The sequence below is a fragment of the Babylonia areolata genome, chromosome 30 (genome assembly GCF_041734735.1).
Source record: "Babylonia areolata isolate BAREFJ2019XMU chromosome 30, ASM4173473v1, whole genome shotgun sequence".
Classification (NCBI taxonomy): domain Eukaryota; kingdom Metazoa; phylum Mollusca; class Gastropoda; order Neogastropoda; family Buccinidae; genus Babylonia; species Babylonia areolata.
The window spans coordinates 24,213,875-24,228,874 of NC_134905.1; the positions used below are offsets into that span (position 1 = coordinate 24,213,875).

At 44.8% G+C, this 15,000-nt stretch overlaps 1 protein-coding gene across 3 annotated transcripts in view; it reads left to right on the plus strand.

The window, feature by feature from the left end:
* The window catches only part of LOC143275443 (uncharacterized), a 17,058-nt gene extending 7,971 nt beyond the window's left edge, over nt 1-9,087 (plus strand). For 2 of the 3 annotated variants that reach the window (XM_076579573.1, XM_076579572.1), the window contains exons 4-10: nt 222-310; nt 2,659-2,877; nt 4,323-4,475; nt 5,521-5,620; nt 6,178-6,320; nt 7,192-7,351; nt 7,895-9,087. In XM_076579573.1, coding sequence (XP_076435688.1) covers nt 222-310; nt 2,659-2,877; nt 4,323-4,475; nt 5,521-5,620; nt 6,178-6,320; nt 7,192-7,351; nt 7,895-8,045 — 1,015 coding nt within the window. In that variant the 3' untranslated portion in view covers nt 8,046-9,087. The remainder of the gene's footprint in view (nt 1-221; nt 311-2,658; nt 2,878-4,322; nt 4,476-5,520; nt 5,621-6,177; nt 6,321-7,191; nt 7,352-7,894) is intronic. The other variant, XM_076579574.1, reaches the window with a different exon arrangement.
* The last annotated feature ends 5,913 nt before the right edge of the window (nt 9,088-15,000 follow it).

Below are 15,000 nucleotides of genomic sequence, written 5' to 3' on the forward strand. Positions count from 1 at the left end.
ATTGATATATGTATACACACACACACACACACACACACACACATATATATATATATATATATATATATATATATATATATATATATATATATACATATATATATATATAGAGAGAGAGAGAGAGAGAGAGTTAATACACATGAAGAAGACAGGTGCAAAATACATATCGATCTCTGTCATCATCATTATCATAATTCACTTTTGTCTTACCCTTTTCCCAGGGATTACAAGTGCGGCATCCTTTGCCGACCGGAATTCTGGTTCAACGGAGAGGAAGTGACGTCACTTTGCGAGGCCAACCTCACAGCAAGTAAGGGAACATTCCATTGGAGGAGCGAAAGTCAGTTTATCCAGTGATCACACTGAGCATCCCAGTCACCTACTGGTGGTGATGTGACAACTGTCGGGGGTACCCGTTGCAGGGAAGTGTCCGGGTTGAGGGAATGGGCTTGGGAGGCTAAGGGGAGCTGTCGAACACTACAATGCAATGCAATGCTATGCAATACAATAGAATTGATACAATGCAACACAAATACCCAATATGCAATATAATGCAATGCAATAGAATAAATACAATGCATCACAAATACCCAGTATGCAATACAATGCAATACAATGCAATGAGTACAATGCAACACAAATACCCAATATGCAGTATAATGTAATGCAATTCAATACAATAATTACAATATAACACAAATACCCAATATGCAATACAATACATTGCAATACAATGCAATAAATACAATAAGTGCAGTGCAACACAAACACCCAATATGCAATACAATGCATTGCAACACAATGCAATAAACGCAGTAAGTACAACGCAACACAGTGACGCATTTCCAAGCCCTTCAGATGGAGAAATTGTTGTGACTGCCCAGACATAACCGTTTCACCGAGAATCATATGAACGTCTCGTTCTCCGCCTCCTCCTTCCCCATTCCTTCTACCTCCTCCTCCTTCCTTCTTCCCCTACACTTCTCACTCTCCTCCTCCTTCTGCTTCCTTCTTCCCCTACACTTCTCACTCTCCTCCTCCTCCTCCTCCTGCTTCCTTCTTCCCCTACACTTCTCACTCTCCTCCTCCTCCTCCTCCTGCTTCCTTCTTCCCCTACACTTCTCACTCTCCTCCTCCTCCTCCTCCTCCTGCCTTCCTTCTTCCCCTACACTTCTCACTCTCCTCCTCCTCCTCCTCCTGCTTCCTTCTTCCCCTACACTTCTCACTCTCCTCCTCCTCCTCCTCCTCCTCTGCTTCCTTCTTCCCCTACACTTCTCACTCTCCTCCTCCTCCTCCTCCTGCTTCCTTCTTCCCCTACACTTCTCACTCTCCTCCTCCTCCTCCTTCTGCTTCCTTCTTCCCCTACACTTCTCACTCTCCTCCTCCTCCTCCTCCTCCTGCTTCCTTCTTCCCCTACACTTCTCACTCTCCTCCTCCTCCTCCTCCTTCCTTCTTCCCCTACACTTCTCACTCTCCTCCTCCTCCTCCTCCTGCTTCCTTCTTCCCCTACACTTCTCACTCTCCTCCTCCTCCTCCCCCTGCTTCCTTCTTCCCCTACACTTCTCACTCTCCTTCTCCTCCTCCCCCTTTCATTCTTCTCCTCCTTTCTTCTTTTGTCTTCTTCTTCTTCTTCTACACCTCTCTGTTCCCATCCTCCTCATCATCATCCTCCCTTTCTTCCTCCTCCTCCTTCTTCCTACTCCTCCTTCTTCCTTCTTCACCTACACTTCTCACTCTCCTCCTCCTCCTCCTCCTCCTCCCCCTTTTATTCTTCTTTTCCTCCTTTCTTCTTTTGTCTTCTTCTTCTTCACCTCTCTGTTCCCATCTTCATCATCATCATCCTCCCTTTCTTCCTCCTCCTCTCCCTTCCATTTTTCTCCTCCTTTCTTCTTTTGTCTTCTTGTTCTTCTACACCTCTCTGTTCCCATCCTCATCATCATCATCCTCTCTTTCTTCCTCCTCCTCCTTCTACCTCCTCCTCTTTCTTCCTTCTTCCCCTACACTTCTCACTCTCCTCCTCCTCCTCTTCCTCCTCCTCCCCCTTTCCTTCTTTTCCTTCTTTCTTCTTTTGTCTTCTTCTTCTTCTTCTACACCTCTCTGTTCCCATCCTCCTCCTCCTCATCCTCCCTTTCTTCCTCCTCCTCCTTCTTCACCTACACTTCTCACTCTTCTCTGCCTCCTCCTTCCCCATCTTCTTCTTGTCTTGTCTTGTCTTGTCTTGTCTTGTCTGTAATGCTGTCACCTCTGTCATGGTTCTTCTTCCTTCGTCTTCTTCTTTTCTTCTTCTTCTCCCACACCCCTCCTCCTCCTCTTTCTTCTTCGTCTTCTTCTTCTCTTCCTCCTCCTCCTCCTCTTCTTCTTCGTCTCTCCTTCTCCTCCCCTCCTCCTTCTTCTTCTCCTCCTCCTCCTCATTCTTCTTCTCCTCCTCCTCCTCCTCCTTCTTCTTCTTCTCTTCCTCATCCTCCTCCTCCTCCTCCTTCTTCTTCTCTTCCTCCTCCTCCTCCTCCTTCTTCATCTTCGTTTTCCATCCTTCCTTCTCCTTTTTTCACCTCTCATTGTTCTATTTTCCCCTCTTCCTCCCCCTCTCCCTCTCGTCGTCTCCTCGCCCCCCCCCCCCCCCCCCAACCTTTCCCGTCATCATTTTGTTCACCTTTCCAGTTGCAGACACCAGCGCTAACGGAGTTTCGCAGTCGCAGCAGACAGGTTCGAACACAGGCGCTGTGACCAATACGAACCCAGCAGACTCAGCGCCACCGACTGCACAGGATACCTCTCCCACTACTGGAACTTCCGCCAGCTCCGTGCCGCTGTCTTTCGGCTCCTCTCTCATGTTCAACGCCCTTCTGGCGAATGCTGACTCTTTGGGATTGAGGACAAGTAAGGTTCTTGTGGTGTGGGGTGGTGGTGGGGTGTGTTGGTGGTGTGGTGATGGTGTGGTGTGGTGTGGTGGTGGGGTGGGGTGGGGTGCTGTGCTGTGCCGCGCTGTGCTGTAGGGTGGGGTGGTGTGGTGTGGGGTCGTGTGCTGTGTTGTGCCGTGCTGTGCTGTGGGGTGGGGTGGGGTGGTATGGTGTGGGGTGGTGTGCTGTGCTGTGCTGTGCTGTGCTGTGATATGGTGTGGGGTGGGGTGGGTTAGGGGTGTGGTGTGGTGTGGTGTGGGGTTGTGTGACTGGTGGTGGTGTGGGGTGGGTTGGGGGTGCTGTGGGGGTGGTGGTGTGGTGTGGTGGTGGTGTGGGGTGCTGGTATAATGGTGGTGTACTTGTGTGGTGGTGGTGTGGTGTGGTGTCGTGTATTGTAGGGTGGTGTCGTGCAGTGGTAGTGTGTGTGTTTGTGTGTGGTGATGTGGTGTGGCGTGGTGTAAGGTGGTGATGGTGTGGTGAGGTGTGGACTGGTGTGGTGTCGTGGTGTGGACTGGTGTGGTGTGGTGTGGACTAGTGTGGACTGGTGTGGTGTGGTGTGGTGTGGACTGGTGTGGTGTGGTGTGGACTAGTGTGGACTGGTGTGGTGTGGTGTGGACTGGTGTGGTGTGGATTAGTGTGGTGTGGACTAGTGTGGACTGGTGTGTGGACTGGAGTGGACTAGTGTGGACTGGTGTGGTGTATGGTGCTGTGGTTTGGTGCGAGATGGTGTGGTGTGTGGGGTTGAAGGGGTGTGGTTAAGTGTGGTTTGGTGCGGGGTGGTGTGGTGTGTGTTGTTGGAGGGGTGTGGTTTGGTGCGGGATGGTGTGGTGTGTAGGGTTGAAGGGGTGTGGTTAAGTGTGGTTTGGTGCGGGATGGTGTGGTGTGTAGGGTTGAAGGGGTGTGGTTAAGTGGGGGTTTGGTGCGGGGTGGTGTGGTGTGTGGGGTTGAAGGGGTGTGGTTAAGTGTGGTTTGGTGCGGGATGGTGTGGTGTGTGATGGTGAGGTGAGTGTGAACGTGATGGGACATTGGGAGTGTAGTGTAGTGTAGTGCAGTGTAGTGTTGTGTAGTGTAGTGTAGTGTTGTGTAGTGTAATGTAGTGTAGTGTAGTATTGTGTAATGTAGTGTAGTGTAGTGTATGTGTGTCTGTATCCGTCTTGTGTGTGTGTGTGTGTGGATGAATGTGAGGGGAAATTGTATGAGCGTGTATGTATGCACGCATACGTGTGTGTGCGCTCCCCCGTATGTGTGTGTGTCTGTGTCTGTGTGTGCCTGCGCGTGACCCCGTGTGTGTGTGTGTGTGTGTGTGTGAGTGTGCGCGCGCGCGTTCGTACGTGTGTGTGAGTGTGTGTGTGCACGTGTGTGTGTGACTGATCAATCAGTCAAGCCAGTTAGCCATCCTCCTCCTTCCTTCCCCTCTGGCTGCAGACCCAGGTCCGAACGATGTGTCCAAGACCAGCTCTGGAACCACGGCTGCAGTCGCCAGCACCAACACAGTGGGAACGACTTCGGCGCAGTCAGTGTCCTCGTCCATCTTTGAAGTCCTTCAGGGAAACACGCGGACTGCAGGGGCCAGCCAAGGTATGGATGTCTTCGGGCTCGAACTCCAGCTCGAAAAAATTTAAAGGATTAGGTAGATTCTGTTTATTTGATGCGTTGTGGAAGAATTGGTTAGGCGTTTGATTTTTTTTTTTTTTTTTTTTTTTTTTTTTTTTACCCAGTGTTCATCAGGAGTCAGTGTTCGAGGCCCCGTTTCGGCATGGTGTTGTGCCCTCAGGAAAGGCAGCTTCCTCTGATTTTCTTCACTCTACCCAGGTGTGAATGGGTACCCTACTTCGGTTGGGGAAGGATTAGAAGGAAAAAAAACCAACCAACCAAACAAAAATAAATAAATAAATAAATAAAAAGGAAGGAGAAAATTGAGGTCAGCAGTCAAGGTTCCAGGCCTTAATTTGGCCATGGCGCTGTGCCCTCGGAAAAGGCAGCTTCCTCTGATTTTCTTCACTCCACCCAGGTGTGAATGGGTACCTGACTTCGGTTGGGGAAGGGTTAGAAGAAAAAAAACCCAACCAACCAACCAAACAAAAACACACAAAAAAAGGAGAGAATTGAGCTCAGTAGTCAAGGTTCCAGGCCTTAATTTGGCCATGACGCTGTGTCCTCGGGATAGGCAGCTTCCTCTGATTTTCCTCACTCCACCCAGATGTGAATGGATACCTGACTTCGGTTGGGGAAGGATTTAAAAAAACAAAAAAGCAAAACAACAACAACAGAAAACCGAAACAAGAGGACTGAGCTCCACCTTCCCAAAGCCAAAACCTTAAACATGGTGGCTATGAAGTCACTGCCCCAATGACCGTAAAAAGTTATGTCACGTTTTAATATTCAACCATTATTATGCCCGTGCCAAAAACAAAAAGTGGTGATGTGGGGGATGGGGTGGGGGTGGAGTGGCGGGGGCTGGTAGATAATACTCAAATGTATTCATAAATACTTTAACAAAATGTCTTCAATCACCTATTTGTGTGACGGGACATTAAACAAAATTCCTCCTTTGTGTTTCCATCCGCCTAAACTTCAACGGAGTGTTCTGAGTAGTGAATGGTGTGGCCGTGTGTGGTTGTAGGCACAGAGAGTTCCTGTCCCAATGGGGTTCAAAAGGTCACGTGCACGCTTAAACCATGTGACGTCACCACGTGTCCTGGTCTATCCGCTGCCACCTGCAAGTATGTTTGTGTGTGTGTGTGTGTGTGTGTGTGTGTGTTCGTGTGCATGTGTTCGTGCGCGCGTGTGTGTGTGTGTGTGTGTGTGTTCGTTCATTCGCGCGTGCGCGCGCATGTGTGTGTGTTCGTGCGTTCGTGTGTGTGTGTTCAAGCGTTTGTGTACGTGTGTGTGTGTTCGTGCTTCTTTGTCGGGGGCGGGGGGTGTGTGTGTGGGGGATGATGACAGACAGAGAGAGAGAGAGAGAGTGTGTGTGTGTGTTAGTTTGTGTGTGTGTGTGCATGTGTGTTAGCTCGTGTGTTCGCGCACATGCGTGTGTGTCGCGCGCGGATGCTTGTGTGTGTGTGTGTGTGTGTGTGTGTGAATGTATTCAAGCATTAGAAATCTGAATCTTTAGGTGCTTATAACTCGCACACAAAAAATTGCGCCTTTTGGATGATTCGTCACCACTATTCTTATTACGATTCTTCTTCGCATTATCATTATCATTTTATCGTTATTACCATCATCATTATTCTTCTTCCTCGTATTGTTATTATTGTTACTATTATTATTATTTCAGGAATAATTTCTGCGGGGAGTGTAAAGCGGAATTCTGGATTGGACAGACGGAAGTGACGTCACTGTGTCAGCAAACTTCCGGTCAGCAGTCTGGTCAGCAGTCCACAGGTCAGGCGGGGTCATCCTCCGGGCCTGTGCTGACCAGTGCGTTCAGTTCTGCACTCCGTTGTTGGGTTGGGTTGGGTTGGGTATTGTGTTGTGTTGCGTTGTGTTGTGTTGGGCATTGTGTTGTTTTGTATTATATTGTGTTGTTTTGTTTTGTATTGTGTTGTGTCGTGTTGTGTTGTATTATTTTGTATTGCCATTGCAATGTATTGAATTGTACTGAATTGTGTTGTGTTGTGTTGTATTGTAATGTTTTGTATTGTGTTGTGTTATTTTGTGTTGTATTGAATTGTATTGTGTTGTATAGTTTTGTTTTGTATTGTGTTTATTATATGGCTTTGTGTTGTATAGTTTTGTTTTGCATTATATTTATTGTATGGTTTTGTGTTGTTTTTGCATAGTTTTGTATTGTGTTGTGTTGTGTTGTAATTTTGGTGGGTTTTTTTTTGTATTGTGCTGTGTTGTATTGAATTGTGCTGTTTGCTTTGTATTGTATTGTGCTGTGTTGTTTTGTGCTGTTGCGTTGTATTGTGTCGTGTTGTTGAGTTGTATTGTATTGTGTTGTGTTGTGCTGTTGTATTGTATTGTATGTATTGCATTGTATTGTGTTGTATTGTAATATTTGTATGGGATGGGCTGGGGTGAAGAGCCATGTTCAGTAGCAAACAATACCAAAATTATAGGAAGCACCGATGTGTTTGAAAAAAAAAGACAAGACGGAAACAGACACACTACTACTACAACTACTACTATTACTCAAGACAGAAACAAACACAATGATAATAATAAATACTTCTACTACTGCTATTGCTACTGAGAAGAAGTAGAAGAAAAACAACCAAAAAATTGGGCGTTTGTTTTTTTTGTTCGTTAGTATTATAACTTCCAGCCAATCTGTGTTTGAACTCAGATGCCTTCAGTGGTCAGGCCCTCGGGGCGACGACCAGGCCAGGGCAAAACGCCATCACCAGTAACAACAACAACCAGTGCCCCCTGTACAAGATGGCCGTCTGCAACACTTCCGTCTGTCGCGGCAAGTCTTGCGCCAACATCCGTGGAGCCGTGTGCAAGTGAGTTCTGATTGGCTGGGCTGGCCTGTTATTTTTGGTTTGGATTTTTGTTGTTGTTTTTTTTGTTTTTTACAAGGCCAGGTTGTATGAGGGTCTCAGGCAATCTTTGCGCGATAAGTTTGCCTAGAGTTTAAGACTGTTCCGAAGTGAATGAAATTTACCGTGGAGTTAGAAAAATTCTTAACTTTAATTGATTAAGCAAAGTTAGCGCTGCTGAGATCACTTCATACAACCCATCCCAAGTTGTTATTTTTTTTAGTTTTTATATTTTATTTTTTTATTATTATTTTTTTTAGTGTCTTACTGTTAGGTATAAGTGGAGAGAAGAGTGTTCTCTCTCTCTCTCTCTCTGTCTCTCTCTCTGTGCCCATATGGATGTGTATGGCCTACTTTAATGCAGATGTGATACTGGTGCGGGTGCATGAATGCGTTCTTTTCCCTGCATGTGTGTGTGTGTGTGTGTGTGTGTGTGTGTGTGTGTGTGTGTGTGTGTGTGTGTGCGCGCTCATGCATGAACTGTTGTACGTCTCTGTGTGTGTGCAGGGTTTCAAACTGCGGGGGATGCTTCCCAAAGTTTTACTTCAGGGGAATAGACGTCACATCTCGCTGCCAACTGCAGCAGCAACAGCAGAGAAGAAGTCCACGACGATTACCTCCGTGGTATTACTTCATGTTCGGAGACATGATGTTGTAGGCTGAGGTTCAAAGCTGCTGCTGAACGTTCAGGCACTGAAAGAAAGGGCATCAGACGTTCACCTTTCGCAGTGACGCTTGGGAGGCAGTGAGTTAACTCCACGGAGTTTTGGAGACAGTCTGTTGTGGCTACTTTTCAGGTTAAAAAGAAGTAGCCAATATCGTTTAAGGGAAGCCGCTTCACAAGCCAAACGTTTCAGAAGGGTTGAGGGGAACCATGTGAACCCGATGTCCAACGGATTGTGTGTCGCTCTAACCATCCAATCGGAATGGCGGGAAAAGTCAGTTGCCTCCCATCCTTCCAAGTTCCAAGTTCAGGTTCCAAATTCACGTTCCAAGTTCACGTTCCAAATCTGGGTTCAAGTTCCAAATGCTGCAATCTAAAAGGTCATTCCCATCCTCCATGGACACACAGACACCCAATAGTAACAACCCGTGGTCTGTTCTAAGAACCGCAGCCAAACAAGTCCAGAGCTGTCTGATTCCGAAGCAAAATATATAATGTAAATTGACCATGGCTGTGACTTCCTGGAGAACATATTCTCAAAGAATCAAAAGAAGCAACGAAACTAAAAACTGGGCGCTCTGGTGAGTATTGAAGAACTGAACACACAGTGCAACACACGTCAATTCAGAACGTAATAGGCAAATGAAATAACGTCACTGAACAGAACAAAAAACAAAACAAAACAAAAAAGAAATGACGTCGATGTAAAACATCAAGCTCACGAAATCAAAATCATGGCAATTGCGCACACACGATATAAATGTGACATGATCTGAAGGCCCATCGTTATCGACTGCTGCATCGTGTTACAGCCTGTGCGTTTCACAGGGCCGAGGAGCTTGGCAAGGCAAGGCAAGGCAAGGCAAAAGGTTGATTATTTGTGCCACCTGGGGGCACTGAAACGTTACATACATACCGTCTGGACCCTGATATTCAAGCGGTTCTCCTTGAGCCCTATAACTTGTGGAGTGGCTCCTTTCATGGCTCTTCCTCGCGTAGTAATACTGCTGGATGTGAAAAGGGAGTTGAAAATAAATGTATGCATACACTTCACCCTGTCTCGCTTCTTGTGTGCGAGAGAGTGTGGAACGAACGAAACTGTTGTTCAGTCACTTCTTTCGCTCTAACTGTTCAGTGACTGCATGCTAGCTGTTGTTCTGTGGCTGCTCCTTTCGATGTGACCGTTGAATAGTGAGGGACATAGGAGAGAGAGTATAGTAAGTGTTGCGGTAACATGGTGGTGTTTTTTAGACTATAGGAAATTTACTGACTTTTTTTTCATACCAGTTTGAGTTAAGAACAGAAAAATAGACCGTCTTCATAATGTCTCTTTTCGGATCTCTTCTCTATTCTTTCTGTTTTAAACATGATCCCCTTTGTAAACCTTTCTCCGTGTCATCTCATGTATTACACAGATTGATTTTTTTCTCCATAGGTTCTATTTCCCAAGTTCTTCATCTCTGCAATGTTGTTTTCAATATGAGTAATGTCAAAGCTGTTATCAGCATCTAATTCTGTGATGTTATATTCTGTTTGTTTAAGGTCTTATTTGTTCGTAATTACTTTTCCATAAGTCGTACCCGTATTCTTCTTTGGTTTTGATCTTTCTGTCCATATACAACATAAACAACAAAACCTCGCGATCACTTTTGCAAACTGGGCAGCAATGTTCCACGTTTGAGCCTTGCAGCAACAACAACAAAAACAAAAAACAAAGAGAGAAAGAGAGAGAGAGAATAAAAACTCAAGCACACCTTTTTTATAATTCCTTAAGCTGCACATTGCTTCTCCCTTTGACTGCACGCCATTCCCCCCCCCCTTCCCCCCGCCCCACCCCCCCCCCACTCCCTCGCCTTCCCCCTCCCCATCCCCCAAACCCTCCCCCCCAAAAATTAGTTATCAGTATGAGATTCCAACCATTTCAACAGCGTTGCTTCGCTGGCTTTTCTCCATTTTTCAGCCAGTGTGTTGAAAGTGTACAGGAAAGGGTTAACAGCGGAGTTAAGAGGTAATATAAATATGGATAAGGCCACGTTCACTTCTCCTGGAATGGGGGTACCAGCCAGTGCCAAAATCCCAAACAGTCCAATGGGAAACCAGCACATAAAATCTGTCACTGCAACAGTGATCAAACGACGAGCAATGGCCATATCACGTGACACTTTCTGACTGTTAGTTTTCAACGTATTGCTCTGTACTGACCAGTAGATGAAAGCCTGACCAACAGCAATCAATAAGAACAGAATGAAATTAAAGACAATCATAACGCTAAAAGAATACACCTTTCCTTTGAAATAACGTCTTGTGACTGGCAAAGGGATACAAATACCTGTCTGGCCATAAAACTCCCAGTGTGATGTCACTGGAAGTAAGGGCAGCAAGGCTAAAATCCATCCTCCCATCCAAGTCAGCAGACATGCTACAGCTGCTGAGGCTCTCTTGAATCGTAATGTGCTGAATGGAAAACAAAGGACAACAAAACGATCCAGTGTAATCAGCCAGATGATCAGAGCTGATACCTCACTTGATAACAAAGACAAAACCCCAGCCACCTTACAGGTCACACTTCCTGTCCATGTGTCATCATAATAGAGGTATCTTCCACGGAACTGTTCATCTGCCGCTCCGATAATAGCAATGTAAACACCCATAAGAAAGTCCGCCATGGTAAGGTTGGTGACAAACACACTGAATCCACTTGAAGAGGACATGGTCCTAGCCAACACACGCGCACAGAAGCAGAAGGCGTTTCCAGCAAGTGACATACAGGTGATCACCCACAAAAATACTCGGTATGTCCACGACTGTAATAAATCTTCACATGAAGAAACTTCATCTTTGGGGGCGTAACAGGAGGAAGTGTGCAAATCAATAAAGTAATGGGGCAATATGTCAGCACAACAAAGTTTATAATTACCTGAAGATATGATGCGAAGATGTGGAAGATCTTTGAAAATGTCATTTGGAAATGTTTTTAAAGGACTACCTTCCATATACAGATCAGTTAACTGCGGTGTGAGCTGGAATCCATTTTCACTGATTGTGTGAATGCAAGTGAAAGATAAATTTAGTTTTGATAATCTGGGAAATAGCGACAGAACTTCACTGCTGAACACTATTAACAAGGTGAAGGACAGGTCCATCGTTTTCAGTGCACGTAAATGGATAGCAGATGAAAGGTCCGTGTGGAGTGAGGTGAGAGGATTGTTAGACAGGGATAACTTTTGTAGATTTTCCAATCCAAGAAAAGAAGTCATGTTGACATGCTGAAGTTGGTTGCCAGCAAGATCCAAAACCCTTAAATTCAACATCTTCACACTCGGCAAGATGGTGACAGAGCATTGGGCAAGAACAAGATGAATCAGATAGGCGTTTCTGTTCACATCCGACAGTGTCATACCTGAACCTGTGGCGTCCAAGTAGCGCAGCTGAGAGGAGACTGCTGCAGAGAAAGGCTGGTGACACAGAAATGTGTAACCTTGACACAGACATCCCACAGGACAGGTCACCTCACAAAATGATTCATCATCATGCATTGGGCAGTGAGGCCAGCCATCACACATGTGATCACTGTGCAAACAGGTTGTGGAGGATCTGCACCTGAAGAATCCTGGACACTTCATCTCTTCACACCCCTCTTCATCCTGGTGGCCAGTACAGTCATGCATTCCATTGCATCGTGTGTAGACAGGCAGACAGGCATAGATCTGTCCAGGACAACGATAGTGACTGTCAGGACAGGAGTCGTTAGAATTCATTGGTGTTGAGGTGAATTTAATTATGCCATCAAAATCTATAAGAGCAGGGGGTGGAACAGATTTAACACCGATGTACCGGTATCCATCACAATGGTTTTCGTCAGATTCATCCTGACAGTGGAACATTTCATCACACACTCTGTTAAAATCTACACACTGACCATTGGTGCATGTGAACTGTTTGGTACAAGCCGGATGTTCACAGAATATTTCATCGCTTTTATCGAGACAGTCAGTTATGAAGTTACATACTAGTGTGTACGAAAGAGTTGCGACGTTGTCATCGCATATGTATATGTTGATTAAGCTGATATGATTTGTTTTATTGAAAACATTCGCCACTGAGAATCGGTCAGAAATGTAGGAAGTGTGACGTTGACCACACACATCAAAGTAGGTGGAACCAGTCAAAAGAAATGAATGTGTCACTTGACCATCAGCACACCTTTGTATGGACACTTGTCCAGTGAGTAACGCCAATTGTTCATTGCTCATGACAATTTCATTTGAAAAAGAGTTCTCCTCTGTCTTGCTTTTCCTAAATCCACAAATCACTTTGTATGTTTCCTTCTGGAACCGTGGTTCACAATGACGATTCAAATATTGTGAATCGTAATGACGATGCATTACACACCCCCTCTTTTTCACCATGTAGCCGATATTATAAACAGGGTGGTGATAGACAATTGTTTTTGCAAGAACGGCACTATGTCTATACATCAGAGGCAATGCTTTATCATTAGCATACAAACCATATACATGCGTCACGGGTTCTTGTGGCCAGTTACGTGTTTGATTGTTAAACGCATCCACCCAGTCAAAAACACACATGGGTATCATCAGTGTGCCGCCTATCACATTACAATACTCCTCTGCCACTCTGTTGATATCATTTACATTGCTGCTAAATTCTGCAAGCCCAATCACCGTTTTAAAGCAACCGCCACACATGTCCACCCATCCCTGACAGTCCGGACTGCTGAAGGGACAGTCCTCAGTTTCATCCCGTCCATCTTCACACTCTGTCTTCAGGTTACATGTCAGGTGATGCTGAAAACTGGAATAGTGATCCACTGAACAGTTCCACAAACCACTGGGCAACTTTTGAGGCGTTTTATTGGCAGGGAAGAAAGAAAAATACAGTACAAATAAAGGCGAATAGCAAATTTCATAATGGAAGAGACACCCTACAATTTCTATACTAAATTTGGTAACGGCATACACATTCGCAAAATAAATGTTCAGATTGTCATAATACATCTTGTGAATCCGGTTTGCTGAACGGTCACTTGCACTATGTTTGTTATAATGAAAATAGAGAAGGAAAAATATCTTCTTTTTCACCCTCTTTTTGAAAGTGAGCATGACCACATTATTAAAGGGAACATGCACATCTTTCCACAATGAGTTTTCTCCAATGGTAAGAGTTCTGTTTAAGGTGATATGACCAGACGACTCTGACGACATCTTTATAATTAAGCTTTTGTTTTCTTTGGAGTAATATTTTGTCCCACAAAAAACAAGAGCAAACGATATCAGCAAAGACAACCAATAATTACACTTAATTATCAAACACTTTAAGCACGCTTGATGAGGCAACCAAAACACCAAAGAATCAACACCCAAACAAGCGACAAGAATTGATGAGGCAACCAAAACACCAAAGAATCAACACCCAAACAAGCGATAAGAATTGATCAGGCAAGAGGAGATTCGGTTCTGCCTGAACCTTGAGCAACCTCAAATTTGAATGAATGAATAAAAACTGTCACACATGTAAAATGTTACATGTCTGTCTGAGTGTGTATGTGTGCGTGCCTGAAATCTGATCGAATGACACAGGAAACGAATGATGAGCTCCCAAATGGCAGCCGTCAGTCAGCTCTACCCAGGTAGGCAGCCTGTTGTGCAAATGACCCCGAATTCATTAACCGCTTAGAGCTTGTGCTGGTCTCCGACCGAGGATAGGCGCTATATAAGTATCCATATTATTCATCAACCTGAAAGTTGTCTGAGGGATATCCTTTTTTTTTTTACTCACTTGTGTAAACAAAGTGAGTCTATGTTTTAACCCGGTGTTCGGTTGTCTGTGTGTGTGTGTGTGTGTGTGTGTGTGTGTGTGTGTGTGTGTGTGTGTGTCCGTGTGTCTGTGTGTCTGTGTGTCCGTGGTAAACTTTAACATTGACATTTTCTCTGCAAATACTTTGTCAGCTGAAACGAAATTTGGCATAAAAATAGGAAAAATTCAGTTCTTTCCAGTCATCTTGTTTAAAACAATATTGTACCTCTGGGATGGGCACCAAAAAAAAATAAAAAAAATAAACCTAATTATATGCAAAGTGCATTTACTGTTATATTTATATTTTTTTGCATTCTCTAAACTTGGCACTTTGACATCTTATTCTGACACAACAAGAGGAGTCATTATTATCATTTTTTATTCAAACAGGAGCTTCTTTTGCTAAGCATGGAATTTTTATTTATTTTGCAAACGTTTTGGTGCAGATAGTAAAAAAGGGAAATTACTCTGTAATTAATGCTAGGGGACTTCATTTATCACAAGTGAGTCTTGAAGGCCTTGCCTCTTGTTTTTTTTTAATCTAAAACAACTCCGGGTGTGCTTCTCTCATTTTCCATTGTCACGTGCCACGCATGACGTGACTCAGCGTTCTTGAAACATTTTAGAACTTTCACACAGCGTGCGTGTACTTCACAATCTGGTCAGACTGGACACAGAGTGGACAGTGGTCATGCAGTACTTGTCAGAGGGGACAGAGGATTACAGCATGTGTCAGCCATCATCTTTGCAGGAGACAGGTACAGTCGGTTCAGCTGTGATGGTTTGTTTCTGTCAGTAACTTTAGACTTACTGTGTTTCTTTCACCATTGCGTGTTTGGGTTTTTTTGGGGGTTTTTTGTTTTGTTTTGTTTTTGTTTTGTTTTGGGGTTTTTTGTTTGTTTGGTGTGTGTGTGTGTGTGTGTGTGTGTGTGTGTGTGTGTGTGTGTGTGTGTGTGTTGTTATTTTTAAACAATAGTCAGGGGAGGGGACCAATCACTTTTCAGTCAGGATGACCTCCACTGTCACCAGTTTCCCCCCAGTCCCAGCACTCAGCCTCATGGGAGCCAGGAATCAGCACACCCTTAGTCATCTTTACTTTTGGGAGACGGCTGAGTGTTCCTGCACCTCCAAG